General features: G+C 44.3%; 1 protein-coding gene across 1 annotated transcript in view; it reads left to right on the top strand.

Moving 5' to 3' along the window:
- Positions 1-725: 725 nt before the first annotated feature.
- Positions 726-22,965, top strand: part of KANK1 (KN motif and ankyrin repeat domains 1) — a gene marked incomplete at its 5' end in the record, with an annotated part of 51,340 nt that continues 29,100 nt past the window's right edge. Inside the window, one exon of the mRNA XM_082335537.1 lies at positions 726-762. Coding sequence (XP_082191663.1) covers positions 726-762 — 37 coding nt within the window. The remainder of the gene's footprint in view (positions 763-22,965) is intronic.

The following is a 22,965-nucleotide window of genomic DNA, read 5'->3' on the forward strand; positions in this document are numbered from 1 at the left end:
CAGCCGTGCACCGTCCCAGCCCGGGGTCCGTGCCAGCTCTGGTCCCCCACCCCGCAGGCTTCCACGCAGCAGCCGTCGCCCGCCGGGTTTGTCAGGCGGTGGGGATGCACGTGCTTGCTGTGGCTGCGTCCGACTGCCCTCGCTTCCCGGGGGGACATCGGAGCTCGGAAATCGCAACTGGTCCCCCGCTTGCTGGTATGGCTCTTCTATAGGTGCTCTTCACCTAAAAATCTTCTAACCCGGCCTACATAAACCTTTGGGTAGTTTACAACTTACATAGGTGCCAGCAAATGTGACGAAGCTGCTGTGGTACAAGGTAGCCTAGCGGCAAACTGCAAAAAAGCTCAGGGTAGACCAAAAAAACCAAGGCCAATTGCAAATTCAGCTGGTTACATCCTCACCGAGGACAGATATGAAGCAGCAGTCCTTCTTGGAGGTTGTCAGAGCGCCGCAATTCGACTTCAGCCACCAGGACAGCGATGGGATTTGTGATAGCTAAGATGCTGATTAAGAGGAATATATTTACTGTGACGCTGAAGTGTGCACTGAAGATGAGACTGCAAACACTCAGAATTGCCTACTGCTCAATGTACCTAACTTCTTAAAATTGTACGTTTTTAACTGCCTTTTTCTCCTCTGTTTCAGGTTGCATGTCTGGTTGGACTTGATGCATGGCATTTGCATGACACCTAACAGCCTAGCTCTGGATGTGTCACTGAGCAAACATGGCCTACCCAGCAAATACTAACAGCAGTGCTGCAGGTAACTCATTGGGAATACTTTTCTCCCTTTGGATTATTAATATTGTTTTAAAAAAAAAAACTTTTTTCTTAAATTTTGAAAGTAGCAGAAAAGGGAAGTAACAGCAGCTAAAACTAAATACCGAAAATTAATATCCTGGTAGATCAGAGCCTGTCTGTTCCCCTACCACCTCCCCTGATAATCTTTTAAATATTTAAAGTGTGGAAAGTTGTTTGCAAAGATGTAAGGGCTGGCACTCGGTTGTTCAGCATGCAGCGCTGTCCGCTTTCACGGACCTGCACTGGCTTATACGAGGCTCTGAGAGGCCTAGGGGTTTGCTGCAAAAAGTCATGTGGTTGTTATCCTGTGTCTGTAATTAACTTGTGAGATTAACCAGCTCTTACACATCGAATCCCCAGCCCTTCCTGGTCACTTTTATGGGTCAGGCTAATTTTTGTTTCTTGCTTCTCACCAAAACATAAAAGCATTTCCCCAGCAACATCAAGAGGAGGTGTTCAGTTCATCTCATCTCACTTTTTCGTTATTTTAAGAAGCTCCCAAGATGTCTATTTTGGTTGGGTGATACTCTTTGAAATAGATAGCTTGGCATGTTCAAAGGTTGCTGAGGAGGACTGACGGGTCAGGAGGGGGCAGAGATTGCAGAACGATTGACAACAGCACAGCAGCAGCGTTCCTCCTGTGGTTGTGTCAATATTTTCCTGTTCTCCTGATCACTGCACAAACATAGCTTTAGCCCACTACAGCTGAGGGTGCTACAGTGGGATTATACGGAAAATTTCAAGTGCATGGCAGGAGCTTGTGGGTGCTCTTTTGAGACCTCCTAATGTAGGTATGATGGGAAATGGATTTATCAATGAAGGCTGGGGTGGCTGGGACCACTTTGAATATCCTGGGAAGGAACATTAAGTATCTTTTTTGTTATGCGTGTAAATAGACATTTCAGCTTTTTTTTCCCCCTAAGGCTCATGCACTCAGTGTTCAAATGTTACTCGCTAGATCACAACACACACATATTGAGAATTGGCTTAACCTGGTGGATTTTAGCACCAACCTCCTTTGAAAGCATGTTCTGGTATGGAAACAAATCCTGAACTACTCACTGTGCTCACTGTAGAATTGTTCTAATTAGTGCAAGGGATTAAAGCATTTTGTGTGCAGGAAATTACAAATATGGAGTGTCATTATCTGCAGTTTATGCAAAAGAAGGCTTTTTTTAAAGGCTAGTGGAAGTTACATGAAAACATTGGAGTTGCTTTTATCTGTTGATGATTTAAGGCTAAATTTACCAATTTTGTTAAATCCCGAGACCTCTGAAAAAGGATATTCTCCCCTCCCCCATTTTTATACCGTTAAAAGTATATTCTCTAAGAAAGAAACTATACCCTTTTGTAACCTTTTGTAATCCTTTTGAGAAGGCAAACTTCAAAACCTCTGCTGTGTGACTTACCTGTTGCTGTTTACTGCCTAAACATCCCACTTAACTTGACTTTTTTTCAGTAATACACTTTTAACTTAAGTCATGCAGAACAATTTCCTCAGTTTACAAGGAAAGAAAAATTGTGCATGGGCTGTTACTGATTGGTTTACTAATTTTCTGCTCTCCCTGCAGTAGAATTGTCTATTGAAAAAGTTGATAAGCTGACATAAAAGTCTAAAAGAAGCTAAATGGTTTTACTGGGGATGTGTTAATGCAAGATGAAGTTTTAGTTGCAAGATTGTTATGCAAACAAGGCTTCTTGCAGGGTAGAAGCTGTTTGTTCCCTTATTCATAGAAAGACGCTATAATGAATTGCAAGTATTTAGTTCAGAGCTAAATTGGACAACATTTTGCAGAGACTGTCAGGACTTGTTGGCTTTGCAAACCCTTCAGGCCGGCGTTCTAACATGCAGCTATGTACGCCCGTGTCTCCAAATCCTCAGCAGTTCATAATGGACAGAGTATTGGGCTGCAAATACCTGTGATTTGTTATCCTGCCGTGCTGCCTGGGAGAGAAAGCCTTTGGATGAGCAGGAACTGATCTGGGCGTTGGAGGTATTGAAGCAAGTTTCTTAATTGCATGGAGCTCTAAGAGTGGAAAGGCAAACTTCAGGGGTGGTGTTTTCTGCACCCTCTGAATCAATCAGCAACAGGAAAAAGAACTAGAAAGACTTGTTACGGACTACTAAGCTGCGTTTATGTTACTTGAATATTTTGGCAAGTTTGACCACATGTTCAGCTGCGTTCAAGTACGAGGTGACTAAGGAGCAGTGGTTTGCTTTGGTTAACTCGAGAATGTGAGTACTTGCACTGTTAATGATTATGCCTATGTGCCATTTCGGTCAATTTTTTTGGTATACAAGCCTGTATGGACTGCTGCTGCCGCAGATAAAATCTGTAGTGGAATGCTTGAATTTGGAACTTGTTTCGAGGAAGGATCAAGCTTTTTTGCATTTCTATAGAGATTAATTTTTTAAGGATGTTTATGGGAAGTACATTTTCTGTAAATATTTTCAGTGAGTGTGTATGCGAGATAAGCTACAAAGCAAACGATGACTTTATCATGAAACCACCTATCATAAATTTCTCTGCCTCTTGCATATCTCGGTAAAGCCGTGAACTTTAAATGTGGCGAATAAATAACAGGCTGTGATTTAATCTTCAGTACTGTTTGTCAATAGTTTTGTTTGCTGCTGACTTAAAGTTTTATCACTGTTCCTGGTTTCATTGCACAGTAGTGAACTGTATTTCTGTAAGCTGCAAGCTTATTTGTTCATCTTTGTACATTTTGGAAGTTGGTTTAGAGACTTGGTACTGATTTTGGACTAGGCTCTGTCAAAGTTGTGCCATCTGCTCAGAAAACAGCTGAAGTCTCTTAACACTAGTGATAGATTGGTGCTTGCAGAAAAATTTGCTTTATTTTATCGGTTGGGAGCTGGGTAGTCACAACTGCTGCATCGAGTCTGCTCTGGTGGCATGTGAGCCTACTGCTCAGTCGGGTAAGCTCAGCAGCGTTAAGGAGGGCAATGGAAGTCCAGAGCATGTCATGTACTCATCCAAGGAGCCGCAGCAGGAGCAGGGAAATACCCTGCATCTGTGGGGAGCTATTGAGAGGCTGGACTTGTTTTGGTGCATGATACAAATTAATTTCTCTTTGCATAGTACAAGAAAAAAAAAGTGAGGTGATTGTTTCTTGAAATAGTATTAGTGTCTTCATTAACTGCTGGGTGAAACTTCCAGTAATTGTTAGCTTTTGTGCTTGCTAGGACTGATGCATAAATCCTCTATTTAATGAGGCTCTGCAAACATTTCCGTAGTGGTATCTGTAGAAAGATCCTCCAGTCAGCTACAAAAAGCACAGTGCGCACAAGCCTAAAATTTACCGGGCAGCTTGGAAATACTTCTGGCTGGATTTTCATTCCTTTCACTAATACCTAATTAGCTGAAACTTTGTTTTCAAAACACATGTTCTGAAAGGCACCGAATGGTGTGAAATTCCAGTCCAATTCTGTTTATTCTGATGTAGAAAACAAGGAAGCAGCAGAACAAACATAGAAGACTGATTTAAAAAGATAAAGGATTAAAAACTGTATTTGTTTCTAACCATAATGAAAACATCTGTTTTATTTGACTTCCCTAAGCACCTCATGCTCTGTATCCAGAGACCGCAGAATTGTCAGTCATCTCTTTAACAGGGACATAAAAAAGCGTTTTAACAGAAGAAAAGCTTTTCCAGTTTTCCTGAGTAGGACGGGCTGCAGGGGTCAGTATAGTAAGGCTGTTGCACAAACCCTTTCTTTGCTGTGAAGCAAATGCACACTGTTTTCTGTACATAGTGTCTGAGATTTCCCTGATCCTTTCTCTTTTCTCCCCTCTGTCTGTGCCTTCTCCCACACTCTTGTTTAAGGATTTCTGTTTCCATGCCTTCCCATCCTGCTTTTAATGTGCTTCTACTTACAGGAGTACTACATGTTACAGGGGTTCATTTGAGCTATTTCTCTGTGTGTTCAACTCAGCTACGTGCTTTACCTCCTTCAGATTCCTACACAGTTCTTAAAGCAGTGGCATCGTAGCAACTCACCATCATTTTTACTGTTGGTCTCTTTGCACCTGTAAAGCAAGGAACTGCTGCTGTAACAACCAGAGTGCAGGCATCAAGTGTCTTTGCTCCCAGTTTACTCCTTTCACTTTCAGCCTGCCGTGGGCAGGGAGATGTCACCCCCAGCAGACTTGGGCATCCACCTCTGCTCTGGAGAGCGCGCCAGGGGCTGCGGGACCGCGCATGGTTTGGTGGCAGACACGAACCGTGTTGGAGCGCTGGTTCCCCTGCAGCAGCCTGGTGTCCCTCCGGTTATTTTATGTATGCACAGTTGCTCAGCAGCACCCCGTGGGCCTCTGGTTAGATTTTATTTGTATCATCTGAGCAGTTTTCTTGACTCCTAAGTGAAGTTACAACTATGCACCAGTTAGTCGGAGAATGAGGCCATTACAAGAGGCTGTTGCCTGAATTAGTGTTGTTTGAGATATTAACGTCAGCGTGACTCAAAGACCAAATGTTTAATAAATGTGTTTTCCATCTGCTGGTATATAAATGCTTAAGCAACTGTTATAAAGTGTTATGAAAACCCCTGCTGATTTATTAACCCTTTTTATTGAAGCCAGTAAATAGAACACACGCTTGCTTAGAGTAAATGTTTTTATCATACACGTCCTCCTCATTGATTTGTAACAACTCTTACCAAACATTTGTAGACGCATTTTCCTTTCAGTTACTGGATTATTTGAGTTAGAGTCTCTCCTATGATTTGATTTTCCGGATGTGTATCATCTTAGGCAATATGCATGGAGTTTTGCATGATTTCCAGACTAATGATCTGGAGTGTAGTCCAAGAAGAAAATGCTGTGCACCAGAACATTACCACTATTACTAATTTCAGCAGAATATCCACCGGTTTTCATTACTGACCCTCAGCCAATACACGGGCACTTACAGACATGAAGAAGTTAGCAACTGGAAGTGTTTGATTGCTAGGTAGTAGTCAGTCCGATAGATCCTTTAGTCCTGAGTATTGCAGGTGCCTGCCATAAGACCCCAGCTGACAGCCGCTCTCCGCTGCTTTCCGGCAGGGCTGGTGTCACCCAGGTATCGTTGCGGTGCTACTGACACCCCGAGCTCTGAGCTTAGGAGCCTTAAATGCACTGAGTTTCCTTGGCTTAGCAGATGCAAATGACCAAGGTGCAGGTGAGTTTGTATTTTTATCAAATCAGCCATGCAAGCAATGGTAATTTGGTTGAGTCAGGGCTGTGTGATGAGAGGCTATTTAAGCCTGGGCTTGCTCCCCTACCATGCTCCCTGCTCCAAGCCTGCACCCGATAACCATCAGAGTTAATGGGGACGGATGTATGCCAAAGGTATGCTTTGGCAGCTGGTGGGAGGCTCTTGCCATCGGGAGAGCCTGCTGAACTGGCATTTAGTCTTGTGCTTTCTGGATGGGCAGATGGCATGCAGGGCTGTCACTGGGATCCTGCTCCTGCCTCACCCACAAGTGATCTAGTGAGTCACTCTGGTGGTGCCCAGTATTTAAAAACAAGCTAGGGTGGGACCCTGAAATCTGTGGGGTGAAGAGTGAGTGAGTCTCCAGTGATTTCACATCAGCTCTATCATAAGGCATATCAAAATTGCCATCAGTATGCTGTAGTATACTCAGTGATGCCAGATCTGCCTTAAGGACAGATGGCTGGAGATGGAGCACATCATCTCACAGCCAATGCCAGCTTTCTACTTGAATTGATACTTGTTTCTTCTGCAATTGCTAGTTGATACCTGTAATCCAAGGGTGCATTTGCTGCTGCAACAGAAAGCTTGAAAACACATGGACTTGCATTTACCCAACCTGGAGGTATTTATCAGACTGCAGAGGATCAGGGATCGTGCACCTTCTTTTACATCGGACTTGTTGCCTGAAGAATGCCATTCAGGCCTGATTTTGGAATCTACTGGAAAGGGAAGGGGCAGGAAGGAGTTAGAAAGGATACAGTAAATACAGTGTCATTAGGAGCTGAGGACAGGCCCAGATAGCCCAGTCCTTAGAAATGGAAATTGGATGTGGTGGGAAGCAGATGGCCCAAGACACAAAGCCATATAAGATGCAGATGCTTTGCAGAAGGACAACGGACCATGAGAAACAGAACAGATTTCATTGTTCTGTCTTTTGTTTGGAGATTACTGCAGTTGTGTCTTGTTCTGGATTATCTTCTGCAGCTGCCCAGAAGCTTCTTACATCTCACCTGGACAGAGGGCTGTGTTCATTCCTGTCTGACGCAGGCTTGCTCATGGAGTAATGCATGCTTTCCTTGTCTGAGCTGTTGAGATGCACTTGTATGGGCAGCACCTGGACCTTCTCATGTGGCCAGCTGCTGCTCCCTGTGGAAATACATGCCCTCTACACCCTTGGAGGCAGCGAAGGGTCCTGATCTTGTATTTTAAAGCCAATAATGCTCTAGGGACTAAACAGGCATGCCTTGCTGTTTATGGTACCTTGCAACCTCACTGAACTGGTGGCAATTAATAGTGATAAAAGCCCTTGGGTCTTGTGATGGAAGTCACTGCTTTGCACTGATCTGGTGGTGGTCGGGTGAGAGGTGGCTGTGTGGAGGAGCAGCCTGTGGGGCTGCGTGAGGAGCAAGCACCAGTAACGGGGCAGGCACGTATTAACGGGAAAAACACCAAGAACAAACTTTTTCCAGACATGAAAAATTATGCTCTCTGCATCTTCTTCCTTCGCTCAGCAAATCAGCAAATATTCCTGTGGCCATTTAACCTAAAAGTGTGTATTTTTCGCCAAAACTATTCTACAGTATTCCTCACTCCCTTCCCAGATTCTCCTGCAGAAAGCAGTTTATGAATAATGCATATGAATCTTCTCCCTGTGGGAAGGGAGGGAATTTTGTTGCCTTTAAAAGGATACGGTCCCCCAGGGAAATGGCTTGGATGGAAATAGCCTGATTACAGCTGGTTGTCTTCTGTGGGTGAACACTGAGTGCCTGCATTTAGACGTGTTCCTTGCAGAAGGGTTACTGCTGGAGCAGAAGTCCTTGGGAAGCTTCTTGTAATGGCCGCCTCTCTTCTCCCCCCCTTTCGTGCCATTTGTAAGGCCTTGGATTAGAGATGACAGAAGGGCAGCCCTTCCCATATCATGTTTTCACAGCAGTTTTAGAGGCTGAGGGAGCGTTCGGGCTGCCCACGGAGGCATTGCTGCTGTATCTCTGTTTCCTTCCTCTGGAAACATGACTCCCCTTGGTGGCAGAGTACAGATTCCTGCCAGGATGTCCCTCTGTGACCAGCTTCGGGACAGAAGTGTGCTTGTGCTCCCCTTTCTTCCATTCCCTCCTCTGATTTCATCCGGAGATCACACTTGCCATATTGGGTGAAAGTGATGGCTGGCCTCCGCTGTGGGACGCACGTTGCAGCTTGCAGTGTCTGGGGGTTAGCAGGTCAGCCAGGTCCAAATAGGGATCTCCCCCTCCCTTGTCTCTAACTCTTTAAAACTCTTCATAGCCTATACTCAGTCTGCGTTAGGTACAGTCTCCTGAGATTTTTCTTCACCTGACTCTTCACACAGACTTTGACAAAACTAAGTGCTCAGACGCTCGGAGAGGTAGGTGAGTGTGAGATCCCCTCATATTCTTTCATGCTTTTGGTCCATCGTTCCCCACTTGCGAAGCCTTTTTCCCTGTACAAGTAGGTAAAGTGACCCTTACCCCCTCTCACAGCCCATCCCTTTTTCTTGCTCAATTTCTCCTCCCTAGTTACCTCACACTGTAATGAGTGTTCTACGTAATTGTTGTCTCTTTTTTTATTAATATATTCCTGTATGTTTTTTCTTCATAAGAATATGCTGCTTTCCTTCAACATGCAGGACATACATGTCTGTGATATTTCTGTATTGCCCTTCGGTATTTGCTTGAAAGCAGGAGAGGGAGGGATGGAGGGAGCGGGTGGAAACTGTTTTTAACAGCTGGGTTTGAAGGTTTGGTCAGATTGGCATGAGGATCAAATTAACTGATAATTGGGAACAGATTGTTCTCCCTGTGTAAACCAGACATCGCTGGTCTGGAGTAGTCTCTTATTGCTGAGGGGCATGTTTGTTGATGTACTCCTAGCCCCTTCCCTACCCTCTCTTCACACAACCAACCCCTGTGCCTGGAGCACCATCGTATGGGTTGCAGAAGATCTAATAATAAAATGAAAACACTTGTGCAACTTAGCTGCTGTTACGGGAATTTCAGGTCTAATCCTAGGAAACAGGTCATGTTTTAACATTTCATGTACACTGCTTGATAAATCTAAAGTGTGTAGCTTTCAAAAAAGAAAGTACAGTGTAAGAAAACACAATAAAATGCATGGTTGTGGTTGAAAACGTGGACTGACATTTGCATGTGATAGAGGCACAAAGACAAGATCAGAGCAGTCACGTTTCAAGGGATTATGAGGGTCAGCAGTGTTTTTTCACTTCAAGAAGTCCATGGCTAAGCCCTTTCTCCCCCTTTTTCCCCTCCCTCCAGCAGAAATTGTGATTCTTAAATTTTAGATATGTTTTTCCATACCTTAAGTTAAGAAGTTTTAAAAAAAGTGTATTTTAGAATCATTCTCTTCTGCTCCTGTACTCTGTTCTTCTACATGGAGACAGATGGCTGTTAAATAGCTTTTAAGCTTGCCAGTACTTGAATGTGCTCACAAGGCTGTGCATCCACTGCATCGCCCTTTAGACTTTCACCATCCTCCCTTGCCATCATTAGTTACAGTCCTGTTCTCTTCCTCTGCTCTCAGACAGCATGTCTTCCATCCAGGATGCTCATCTGTTCCTTTTTGTTCCCCGATATTCATCTTGGCCCCTTTCTCCAGTGCTTGGTCTCACCCCAGCTCTCCCTGAGGACACGCAGGGACTTCTCCCCGGGTGCAGTCCCTGGGGAGCGCAGCCTGCGCCTCCCCCCTGATAACCAACCCTCCTCTGCCCCCCGGCTCTACCTTTAACGCTCAAAGGCTTCCTCGCAACCCATCTTCAGTGCTGTGGAAAATGCACTGTTGAGGACTCCGGGAAAATTACTTCCTTCTCCCTTTGCAGAGAAAAGTTGTAAGGCTACAACTCTACAAGCACGTGCATGGCTCAGCCAGACCATCTCAGCCCGTATCACTGTAGGACAAGACACCGGGTACAGCCAAGACCACAGCAGCAGGAGAGACATCTTTGTGCGAAACTGCGTGTAGCATCTCCTGCTCCACTCCAGCTTTACCGTCCTTCTCCAGTCCTGCTGCTGCGTGATGTACTGCACGCACTGTTTATCATGGCACATTAATAATGAACATGCATAGTCTTGCCCATGTGTCCCATTAGTTATGCGTGGCGCTTGCTTTTTTCCCCAGTTTGTGTGGCACTTTTCCTTGCCTTGGCGTTTTGCATAATCAAGTAGATTATGTAGGTAGAAGTGCAGTATTTCTGGGTTAATCCATGGTGTTTGATTGCAGAGTCTTGATCCAAGTAGGAAAGAGATGCTTAAAACCATAGCCTATACTGTCTCTGTGGCAAAGCCATGAGTTCCCTCCTGCACCCTCTGCCTCTGCTCAGCTGGGGAGGCGGGGGGTGACGAGTGATGGACATGGGATGCCTTCCATGCTGGCAGGATCCACCACCTAACCCCGAATGACTCAATGTGCTTCTTCCAAATGCATGAGGAGACAGTCGCTGGGCTGACACCTCCACTTGAGTTCCCAACAGGAAGAAGTTCAGTTTGCATCCTTGTCTGTGGCATAAGAAGCCTGTACATGTATTTCCAGATTTAAGAATGCATATTTTTCTTTAACAGCCATGGATTTTGCCTGTCTCTTGTATTCATGTTCGGTGTCATTCACTTTTCATCTCTGCAAAATGGGAAAGCAAAGCTGACCCGTAAAGCCCTGCCGGGAGCTGCAAGCTGAGTTGCTAGCTCATGCAGTTCTCGTGTCTGAATAGAAGCAGGCAAATATGTCTGACTGTCTAAACATAAAAGAAGAAGAAGAAAAAAATTTCACCAAATTTGAAGGCTGGAATGGTCTACTCTCTCCCACCACAAGACTTCTTACCATAAGCTTTTCCAAGCAGTTATGTTGGGAGAACTGTAGAGATCATGACTTGCCTCATGACACACAAAATACCAAGTAGTTGAAGTTCATTCTGTGCAAAGCTCAACCAGGTGGACACTTAATGATGATACAGGACGCATTTTTCAGTTGTATCGTCTCTGTGGGTAGATGCTAACTAGTGAGGGACCTAACTGTAGCGTGCAAAGTCTCTCATATGGAAGTTTGGAGTGTTACGTAGTCACTGGGTCAGATTAATCATCCATAACTGTATCTCCAGGCACGTGACTGGTAGATCTCCTTACAGTACTAAGACATCAGCTGCAGTCGGACATGTTGAACCCAGTTATTGAATAGCTCCCAGCTACCCTGATAATAAACATTTGACACTGTAACTTAAAACCCATCCTGGACCACCCCTGGCCCGGGAAGTCTCTGGGTCGCAGGTTTCTGGAAGCCGAGAGGAGAAATGTTGCTGTATGTTTGCTTTCTTCTTATGCACTTCCAGAGGCATCTGCTAGGGGGGAGAAGGTGGGTAGGCCAGATCAGTCTCAGGTCTGACCTAAATGGCTAGCGCGTTTTAAATCATTCTATGGAAACCAGATGCCAAATTCTGAAAGGCTGTAAAGAAAAAAAATCAAACCTACAGCAATGCCACCCTTTTCTCCCAAAACAAAATCCACCAAAACAAAACCACAAAGAACCCCATATCCAACCTTCGCCAAAATGCAACAGCCGTGTTTTTGGGGGTAGGAACATAAAACTGACAGTTGTGGACCGGGCCAAGCTCTGCGTTCCCGTGGACAGGATCGTGTTAGTTGGGCAGATTACTTCATTCTTTCCAAGCAGAGCCACTTCAGTGCTGAGGAAATGGTCTGTTGCAGGCAAATGTTTTAAAGAGCTGCGTTTCATCCTTCACCTTTCACAGATCCATTGTGCCCTTTCTGCCTTTTGTTTTTAAAAGGGGTGTGAAATAACCGGCTCTTCAGATAAGAATTTACCGGATGGATGGCTGCCCATACACCAAATCTTACATTCACTCTGCTGCAGACCAAGTCAGGTTTTTTGGTCACTGGGGAGCTGTGTTCTGACCTCAGTTTTGTTTCTACTGTAAACAGTAGCTGAATGAGTTTATTTGGCACCATAATGGTCTCAAAGGCCAAGAGAATAAATACATGTGTGCTCTTTGCCTTTAGGTTTTACTGGTGCCAAGCCAGACATATGCCTCCATATTTGACTTGCTGGACAAGGCACGAAGTGCTGATACACGTTATGGGTTATTGCTTGCACTTGTGGCAGGTCTTTTTCAGCCTACTGAGTTGACTGAGTTTTGAGGAGAGTCCACTGAAGGTGCGTGACTTGATGCAGAGCTCGTTCAGATGTCAAGCCCTTGAAACCGCAGAGTAATGATAAACAGATGGAGCATGTGGAGACAGCTGCTAAAATTTGTTCTTCTCTAAACAGGATATCATGCTGTCTTTTTTTAGAAAAATGAAATAATGTAATGTTAAGAGATTTTTATTTTCCTCTGAGCGGAATCCTAACTCTTGAGAAGGACGTTTTGGCCACACCTTCTATTCTCATACTTTATCCTGGGTGTCACGTTTTTTTTTTTCACAGCAGAAAACCAGATGGGTATTTTCATGTTCTCCCCTCCCTGGTGTGAAGAACCTGCTGATGGAGCTGGAGATGCCCACCAGGAACACCCAGTGCTGCTGCATACTGCTTGTCCTCACCTGGCTGGTCACTTGCTCTGCAGGTCGAAAGACGGGGCTTGAAGGGCAGCGAGCGCAAGCAGTGGTTGCACTGGGTCCAGGCAGTGTTTCGAGGGCTGAATTTTTGCTTTTGTCTCCCTGAACAGAAAGCGTGAGTCAGGTTTCAGCTGCCCTAGAGTTTTTCTGTCTTCTAGGAGAAACTTCAAAGTATGGTTAGAAGCTGTTCCCAAAGCGCTGTTTGTGGAAAGCTGCTTTTCTTTATGGATGGGGCGGTTAGAGCAGAGACCAAACCAAACCAAGTTCACTTAAAATTCAGTACCTTCATGGCCCATAGATGCAACAAGTTGGCTACATCTAGAGAGCTTCTTTGGACTTTTTTGGGGAGCTCATGTTTTATAGTGTATGCATCAATGACTTGTAATTCAAGAAAATAAATGTAAAATTACCTAGAGGGCAGGACCTAGTTTATAGTCCAAAAGCTGATGCCTGTAAGTATTAAATATTACTTTGCTTCATATTAAATACCACTGAAGCCACTAGACATGTTCAGGAAACACTTTTATTGGAAGTCTGTGCCATTTTAGCTGAAGGCGCTGTGGAGTACTTGGATCTCTCACCTGTCATTTCAGCACAAGATCCCACTTCTGTTCGAAGCACAACTCTTCCAATCTGCAGTGATCTTGGAAATTATTTCAACAATTCATGTCTCTCTTTTTCTTTCATTTTAAGTGTTCTTGGGAATCTGGATGGAAGGCATGGTAATAAAACTCTTTTCCTTTAGTCCTGTGAAGTCTCTTAGGACTGTTACCCTTGTTAAATCAGCCTCTCCCCTTGCCCATTTACTTTTGAAGTCCCTGTTCGGTTATACTACAGCAACTGCTATTGTAAGCAGACGTGAAGAGAGATGGAACTGAGGCCTTTGAGAGCCTCTTTATGATGCTGAGAAGTGACACTTTTTGCATCTGGAATCCCAGTTGTCTTTGAGTTAATACCTGCTGTTATGTGGAAACAAGAAAATTGAATATGGAAAAATAAAACACGTTTGTGCATCATTTCAAAAGTGCGTGTACTACCATGAAGGATGTCTCATGTATTTTGGCTGCATTCCAGAAAAAAAAAACCACAACTGTTTGTGTCTGTAACTTTATGCTAGAAGTTTTATTTTTATCCCTCAAATTATAAGTTGCATTTGAGAAGAGTAAACAAAACAAGATTGAATGTAATGCAGGCAGAATTGCAGGCAGTGGTGGTTACAACAGAGGTAATTGTTCTGCCCAAATTATATCAATGAACCTTTCTGTGCTCTCAGTCCACATGTGGGAGTGAGAAATGAGGGGGATGGGGGTGAAGGGCTTGGGGAAGAAGGGAGAGCGGGTGGAAGAGAAGTCACCTGAACTTTTAATTCCCTCTTGAGAATTAAATCTGTTGTCAGAGAAAAAAAATATATCTTTTTAGTGTGTCATTTGGTACAGTTCCTTTTGTCCTGCTGCCCGTTTCATGCATTTTAACCCTTGGGGAGCCAGAGGCGTCGCGCCGCATCTGAAGTGCCATAAAGGAGAGCACTGGCGCTGCGCTGGGCTGGCTGCCAGGCTGGGACTGTCTCAGGAAATTCCAAATGAGTATAAATAAATGCTCTGTAGCAACCTCTGGGCTCCCTGCCTGCTGATGTGTCAGGAATACGCACTCCCTTTAAGGCAAAGGAAAGTGTGCTTCAGACTTAATTTCCTGAAAAACTAAACGCGGCAATGTCCAAGGGTTTGCTTCTGGGTGGATCGGTGAGTGAGACCCTCGGACGGGGTGGGGGGAGAGGTGAGATGCGAGCGGCTGGCTCTGCTAGCGCTGCGGGCCAGCTGAGAAGAGGGATGGGGGGCACCCCAGGCTAGCACAGCTGAAACCAGCCCTTGATGTTCTTTTAGGATATTAAGTTGGGAAGGGGTTTTTTTCGGTTTTTAACAGTGGCCGGTTAGCTGGGTTGTCTCACAAGTGCTGCTGTCTGACGGGAGTTTGCACTTGCGGTTTCACACACCTCTGGTAGCCTCTTTGTTTTTGTTGTTGCATACGGAGTAGTTTGTTTCCTTCAACAAATGCAGGTTTTCTAGTGGGAGAAAGTGAAGGGAGCACTGTACCTATTTACTGTAAGGCATCGTTTCAACAGCAGAAGGGTAGCTGTTACCCCTAAAGTTGCTCATTTTGAATACTGTTCATAGACTTTCAATTATAAGCCACTTTTTTTAGCTATTTAGAATGTGCGTAAAGAATTACTTCTAATAATGACCTTTTCCATATTTTCTCTGATGATCACTTTTTAAACTTTTTGGGAGAAAATCAGTTTATCGGTCTGAACTATTTTAAGTGCAGGGAAAAAGCTTTCAGTGTTTTTGGAAAATGCAAATTGCTTATGTTTTTGAAGTTTGTAAGGCAACACACATCTTATCTCACACAAGGAATCAGATTAATATAAAAAGGGGTAGGAGGGAACAATTCCTGGTATTTGAAATATCATACTGATTATGCAGCATAAACCATATTCCTTATGGAGGTAAGCATGTGACAAAATAATGTCCTTCCGGGACTCATAAATACAAATATTGGTAGAACCATTCTTGCAGAAGACAATTCTTCCATTTTTTCCACCCTGTGCACAGCTGTAAGACCAAACTGAAACTGTAAATCAGTTTTAATATTCCATGGCAGGTTTATATCCCAGGAGTCCAGGTTCTTTCCCGATGGTTACTCCTGTTACAATAGCCCTATGTATCTGTTCTCCGCTTCTCACCTAAGAAATTTATAGGCACAGAAGGGTAATGACATTATAAATCTAAATATTTTGGGTTTGTGATTCAGTTGTTCTTGGCTAGAAAGCAAACAGCCTTCTTCGCTTGGGCTTCAGCAGGTAACGCTGGTGCACAGTTGTGTTCAAAGACGTTTTCAGGCAAACAGCTGGCTTGCATCTATGACTCCTTTTGGCCCCCATGGAGAGTCAGGAGATGATTTGGGTGAGTGAGGAAGGAAGAGAAATATTTGGGAGTTTAGTCCTCTTCTGCTTTGCCAGCCCTCTATCTGGGTTTTGTGAAACCCATCCTAGTATGTGGATGCAAGCCTTGGTCTTTGTAATTATTTTTTCCTTTGTCATTTTTCTTGTGGCAGTGAAGTGGTGTAAAGTAACAGGGGATGAGGCATTGTTGGAAGAGTGGGGCTGCCATGCCATATTTCCAAAGGTTGGCAAGGGAGGCAGGGGAACTTCGGGGTTTCTCCTGTGCAGCAGAGGACAGCGAACTGCCTTACAACACTGGGGCTCAACCTCGTGTTCATCAGCATCGCTGGCTGAACCAGTTAGCCCAGATCTGTTGGGATGTATTTTCGGAAAGGAGAGCTATGGTGGTCTGAAACTGAGCTGCTCTGGTACTGTGGCTGGTAGAGCACATCCTATGGCTTTCTTCCAGGCTGCGAGGAGCTTGTGATTGGTATCTACTGTTTGCCATAACTGACATTATTTTGCCAGGCCTGAATTAGTCTGATTTGGAACGTGTCTTTAAATGGAATGCTCTTCATTTGTCACAAATGTGCCTGGAGCCAATAAGTGTGCACAGAGTAGAAAGTGAATGAAATAAATGCTTCAGGGAATGATGAAGGGTAGTTCTCAAGTAGACAAATAGCACAAGATGAAAAAAATGCACATGGAATCAGGTGCTTGGAAAGAATGAGTTCATACTGGTTTGGACTTGCCTTGTTGGCATCTGGTTTTCAAACGTAAGTAAACAGGACTGAAATACCCCCCATTTCAAGGCCAAAAGTAAAGGATGACTGTTGACACCTTGTCGCTCTTCCCAGTGGCACCTGAGAGAGCAGGAGGCTAACTGTACTATGAGGACATCAGCATCTTTGAGGGGAGAGCGTTTTCTGTGGCTGAGCCAACTAAGCCCCTGTCACCAGTTCAGTGGTTTGCTTTCAATGTAAGGCAAGCTCTTTCTTCTTCAGTTACATTTCTTGACACAGCACATTGGTTAAAGTGGCATTTGTGGAGGATGATTTGGGAAATGCATCAGTACAATGCAACTAAGGCTGCTACTTGCTTCTGACTTGCTTGATGGTGGACCTGCTGGTCATGCTCGGAGCTGCAGTGCACCCACAGGCTGACTTGTGACATTAATTTGCCCAGGTGGCCACTGTTTTTAGAGTAGTTTCTACCCAGAGGTGACAGCGCTGTTGATAATAGCAGCTGCCCCCACCATGGTTTCTGCTCTGCTCTTGCTGCTGGTGGGGCAGTTAGCAGAATAAGCTAATGACTCTATCCCTTCCCACCCATGCCCTGCTTCCTGCCAGCTGTAGTTTTATTTCCCCTGGGACCTGTGAGTCAGAAACCAGGATGGAGGCAAAACAGACTAGCCTCTTAGTTTTGAGTTTCTGTGGTTAGCGGCCTTGAGGTGGTGCACATACAGAGATATCCCACCACAGAACTGCCAGATCTAGAGCTATTCCCAGAAAATAAGAGCAGATGAAAAGGAGACTTGTTATCAGCCTCAAATAAGGGAGTTGTCAAGAATATAAAGCAGATTATGTGAATTTTGATAAGGGGGGCATATTGCAGTCACTCTCAGGACACTTGGTGGTGCCCCCCCCCCCACTGCCCCAAATAGGTTTCTCATAAACAAGAGTCATTCTTTATTCAGGGTTAATTAATTTGCATGACTTTCTTATAGCCTGTATTTTATATTTTAAATGAACTTCTGTTTGAGCTGCAAGTTTTCAGTTCAGAGATTCTAGAAGTAAAAGTTTTAGACATTAGAAAGACTAGAGAGGGTTAGGAGGTGTGTTTTTTTAAAAGTCGTTTTTACTTTCAGCTCACAGGAATAATTTTTAGTTGTGGTTATATAATGTTCAGGTATAAACTCTGTAAGTAAGTAACTCGTTTTTACCATGTGGAGGAAAACCTCTAATGGTGTAAAAAAAGGTAATGTGACCTTGAAAGACCCCCTCCTAACACCAAAAAGGCTATTTAAAAAAAAAAATATATATATAAAAATATATATGTAATATTTTTATATATATTTAATAAAAATATATATAAATGCCTTTGGGTAGCAGGCTGATGAGCATTCTGAGCATTTTCTGTGTGATACCAAAATGTTCTGGTTTTCATAGCTATGAAGAGTAGCCAGCACGTAGTTAGCAAACATGCAACAAAGGGAGAAGAATAAGAAAATCCAGAGTCTCTTCTACAAGGTTAAGAAATGGTTCTGTGGTTTAGGAATTGACCCTTGAGGAGGAGGTAACAGGGGGACATCCAGACTAGTGCATCCATCTGATCACTGGTACCATGGTGAGAGCTGGCTCATTGTTTTTGCTATAATGCTAAGCAAATAAATTTTTATTAAGTTTTTATTATAATGATAATCCTAGTATAATGCTAAGCAACGAAGATTTTTCGGGTTCAAAGGAACATAACTGCTTGAGAGCCTCTCTTCACTGTGGGTTGATCAAGTCAATGGAAAAGCCCAGTTAAGCCGATGGAAAGACTTCTGATGCTTTTAATAGCCTTTGCATTGTGGCTGTGATTGTTTTGAGTTTTTCTTCTATTGCCTTCATGGTCCTACTTCTAGAAAGAGCATGGTATTAAGACAGCAGATCCATTCTTAAAATACCTTCTTTTACCAGTGTTGTGTGGTAAATGTGGCATCGCAGCCCAGTGCCCTAGTGTTTGCATTCACAGTGCAACCAAAACACAGCAGCCCTCTGAACCATCTTTCTTCAACATTGCTGCTGCTTATGTTCGTTGACTTAAGGTGGTGTCCTCAGTTCGCTTCTGTGAGGCTTGCCATTACAAACATCTGAGCTGGAGCTTCTACATCTTGAAATAAAAACCTATTTATTACACAGTGTCGTAGCTTCAGCCTTTCTCTGTTGTTATTATTATCATTAGGGAAGTGGCTATCCCCCATTTTTGTATTACAACTCCCAACCCAAAGTACTGAGGGGTATTTAGATGTCAGATTTAAAAGTCAGTTGCCCACTTGGGTCATTGACACATAAATTTTAAAAAGTAATCTAAAAACCTTATAAAAATATTTCACCATTTTTCTGCTCCTTGTTTTTCTTTGAGATTAAATTTGCAGCAAACATTTTACACTGGAGATTTATTTCTTCAGTAAAATGTGCAGTAAATGGAATTCCTCTGTAACAGGAGAATCCTCCGCACCTGTAACTGCGGGGTCGGTAGCAGGGTCGGTCATCCCTTTGGCATTTTGGTTTGGACTGTAGTACCACATACCCTGCAGCCTCACATGCATCAGGAGTTAAATCCCGTTTGCTCTAGGCATAGCTGTAGCTGAGTAATAGCAAAACAGATTACCGTTCTTACAAGGAGTTATTTATTGGTTGTTTTCCCGTAGCAGAAAAAGGGGGGGAAGGTGTTGTCAGCCACGTCTACACTACAGTGTAGCGTGCTGGGCGATTGTGCCGTTGCTTGTACAAGCTGCGCTGGGTCATCCGGGCACTCCAGCCTGGTGCTGCAGGAAGGGCGGCCCGGGCCAGCACCAGGGTGTCGTCGTGGGCAGCTCCGTGGCGTCGTCATGGGCAGCTCCGTGGCTTGGCGCTGCTGTGCTGCGGTGGCTCTCCTCCTTGTGGGAGACGAGCAGCCAACGGAGGCAGCCTGCGCGCCGCACCTGCGGCGTGCTCCGCGCCACCGCTGTGCGCTTCGGCTGCAAAGGGAGAAAAGAAAACACTCGATGCTCCTGCTGTGTCTGGCAAAGTACAGAAACAACTTTCTGTTTCTTGTAAGTTTTTCCCTCTCCGTTCTGGGAATAAAAGAAAATAAAAATCTGATAGATTGATTGTTTGGTTTGGGGGCTTTTTTGTCTCCACCTTTGAAAATACCGGAGAGCTAGGCTGAATTGTTGGGAGAGTTAGTAATTTCGTGGCATCTTCTGTATATTGCTAGCCAAAAGAAAGCTGATCCAATGAGTGTTCTGCAAAGCTAAGGTCTGTTTTCCAAGTTGTTTTGTTTTTTTTTTTTAACTTACATTCAAATCCCAACACCTGAAAAGGAGAATGAAAGAAAAATTGTTAATTATTCCATTCTGCTTTTTCTTTTTGAACAAGTGCTCAGCCTTACGTGTGCTGCTTCTTTTCAGAACGCGAGGCTGATACTCATTTATGTATGCTGAAGAACAGAAAGAGAGAAGAACAAAAGCAGTATTGGGGGTGAGAGGAGGGAAGGAAAAGCGTCAATTTCTTGTCTGTTGCAGTAAAGAATCAAAAAGCCAGAACTCTTTTTTTTTATCCCATCTTTTCCTGCCCCAGATAACCTTTCAAACTGAAGTTGAGCATATAAAAATACTGATTTGACTCCATTTATGCCAGCTATTGCCCGTGTATTTTTTCCTCTGCAGCATTCTTTATGAATTGTCTTATGCCATAACTCTGGAAGGAGACTGTTATTCGTAACATTATTTCAATGGAAAAGACTTCTTTAATAGCAGTCAGATCCAAGATAAAAATGCCTTAGAGCAGATATCATAACCAGATGGGGAGAGAAGGCTTTAGATGTGATGTCTGTATTTTTCAAGGCACCTTAGACTTTTAGCTTCAGAAATACATCTTCAGTTGCTTCTCTTTGCTCTTCCTGGACCCTCCAAGGTGGCTCTACAATAGCTTGCAGAACCAAAACTCTATGTCTGCTCACATCTTCACTGCTTTTCTCTCCCTCAGAAGTCTTGAAGCACATCAACTAAATGTGCTATTTTTTTCCAGTTCTCCTGGTCTGGGAGCAGACATGATTAGTGTGGACTTGGGTAGGGCTGACTCAATATTTTAATATACTGATGTTCTTGTGTAGTGCATTGGATAGGATATAATTTAATAGAAGTTGGCAAGACTGGAATGTTTGGACAGACCCAGTCCCAGCAGTGCAGGAGGTGAGAACTGAAGAGTGCATTTTTTAAATGCTGCTTGTGTCCTGCCCATGGTTATCCTGCAGCAGGGAGAGGGAAATGAAGTCTTTGCATACTTCTGGAGAAATGCATTAATAACGACAGCACCACAATGAGGCCTCTGTGCTTCATGGAGTATTTTACTTCACGGGTACTGGCCTAAAAGCATGATGTGTTCGTGTCTCATTGCATTTAAAAACATTTCAGAGGAAAACAGGAGTGTCTGCAGCATTTTCACAGACAAAAGTATATGTGTTTGTGCATCTGCACATACTGTTTTAGCGTAACACAATGACGTGATTATTTGCCTGCGCTACTGTAGAGACTGGGGAACAGTTCTAATTTTAGCAGTGCCCATGATCAGCTGGCCAAGGATGAGACAAGACACCTAACAAGAGTGCTTGTGCTGCCCGGTATTTGCTGCAATACTCCTATATGTGTTGGGGTGAATGGGGTAGGAATCTTTTGCTCACTTGAAGTCTCTGGGCATGAAGGCTTGCCTTCTGGCTGAAGGGCGAATAAATAGAGCTTCCTCTGAGGTTAATCTGAGGTACCTGCTTGTGTAGCACTTGGTACTTGCCCACCAAAGCTAGGGAGTAAGGGCATCCGTGGTTCATCTGGGACCTAAGGGCTGAAAGGGAGAAGAGCTGCACCCTTATCAGGTCTTTATTCATTTCCTTTTTATGAGATTTTTTTTTTTCCCGTTTGGAACCAACAAAACCATTTTTATTGCTTGAAGACAGCCATCCACTTTGCTTTGTTCCGTGCTTAACAGGCACACCCATTTTGGCCCTTTCTCTGAGACAGCAAAAGGCACAAAGGCTTGGCGCAGCTCCTGCACACAGCATCGCAGTGTTGTGTTGTTGTCGGTAGATTGCATGCCTGGTTCTCATTTGTCTTAAGGTATCAAGAAACGCCTCCAGAGATCAACTCAAAATACTGGGATTGTGTTGGTGGAGTGCTCACTGTGTTGTTTTAAGGAGAAGTAACAGGCAGTCAGGTCTGCACACAGTCTCATGCTTGTGGAGCAGCAGGTATGAACTGTGTCCTGGTCATGCTGCCAGCTTAAGCTGAGGACCGAAGGGGTTTCATTGTGAAGACACTGAGCTGCCTGCAGGTGTCGTGGAGAGGTTTAGTGAGGCATTGACTGTCAGTGTGATTTTTTTTATTGTTATTTATTTTTTATGGGTTTCTGTTGAGCAATTTTAATACAGTTCCATGGAGAAGAAAATATATCTGAGATTCCAGTTTGGCTCTCATGACTTAACATGAGATTTGCATGTCTTTTGAGAGGTTTTATGAATATTTTTCCAAAGATGCATTAATTGGTAAGCCCTGGGACTTCCAAAGAGTCTGTTCCTCCCTCCCCCATCCAACACTTACGCGTTGTGCCCAAGGACAGCTTAGAGGAGCTGCCTGAGTCCACTAGCGTAGTGATGGGAGAATCTAAGATGTTGCTGCATAGGAAGATGAGGACCGAGACAAGCAGAGGAAAGGAACGGGGGAAAATGGGAGAACAGGTAAAATTGATGGAGCTTGAATTTACATGGGCTGGGTGAAGTGACTAGGACCAAACCCGGGATGAGGGGCAAGAGTATAATCGGATTTTGGGTTAGAATTAGCAGAGCAAGCAAATGGATCGAAGTAGAGAACATGGGTGAGAAATCCAAAGCATGGGAAAAAGGCAGAAAGAGACCAGGAGACTACAGGAGACGGGGGGCCAGTGTGAGAGCAGGGATGGACCCAGGGTGCAGGTGGGAAGGAGGGGTGACCAACCTAGGGTGAGGAGCTGTGGGGTGTGGAGAGGAGAGTTGTCTGTCTGTGGGGAGTGGAGCCAGGATGAGAATCTGGGAACAGCACTGAATTTGGGGAGGAAGAGGAGTAATTTGGAGAGTATGCTCTGTCTCGTTCTCTCCCTGTCAGTGGGAGTCCTGGAGGCTTCCTCCCTGCCTGACATTGAGGCAGTCCTATTGGAAGGAGCTGTGTGCGCTTACGTGCTTAAAGTACGTGTGTATGCATGTATTTTTGCTTCCACTCTGGTATTTGGATGGCTATTTTGGGTGCATCTATAAGTAAATACCACAGCATACTGAGACTCTGGTCTTTCAGCAGAAACATGTGGTCTGGGGGGGTTGTTTGTGTCTGCCGAACAGTCTGTCCACACCGCAGGACCGAGATGCCAATGCGCCCAGGTCAGCCCCGCTTCTGTTGCTCTCATGTGCCTGTGTCTGCGTCGCCATCCTCTTCTTTTCCCTGAGCAGCATCCTCCTCCCGTCTACTCCTCGGCGTGTCCTGTGGTAGCCAAAAGCATAAAGGATCGCCATGAAAGCAGTTATACTGTCTGTAGTCAAAGCTCTTCTTAAGCATGCCAAGGAAACTGGAAAAACAGGAGCTTTTTTTTTTTCCCTTCTCCTGAACCTTTTCAGTACAACATTAAGTCACTTCCTGTAGTTGCAGTAAGTCGAG

The sequence above is a fragment of the Platalea leucorodia genome, assembly GCF_965183815.1.
Source record: "Platalea leucorodia genome assembly, chromosome: Z".
Taxonomy (NCBI): Eukaryota; Metazoa; Chordata; class Aves; order Pelecaniformes; family Threskiornithidae; genus Platalea; species Platalea leucorodia.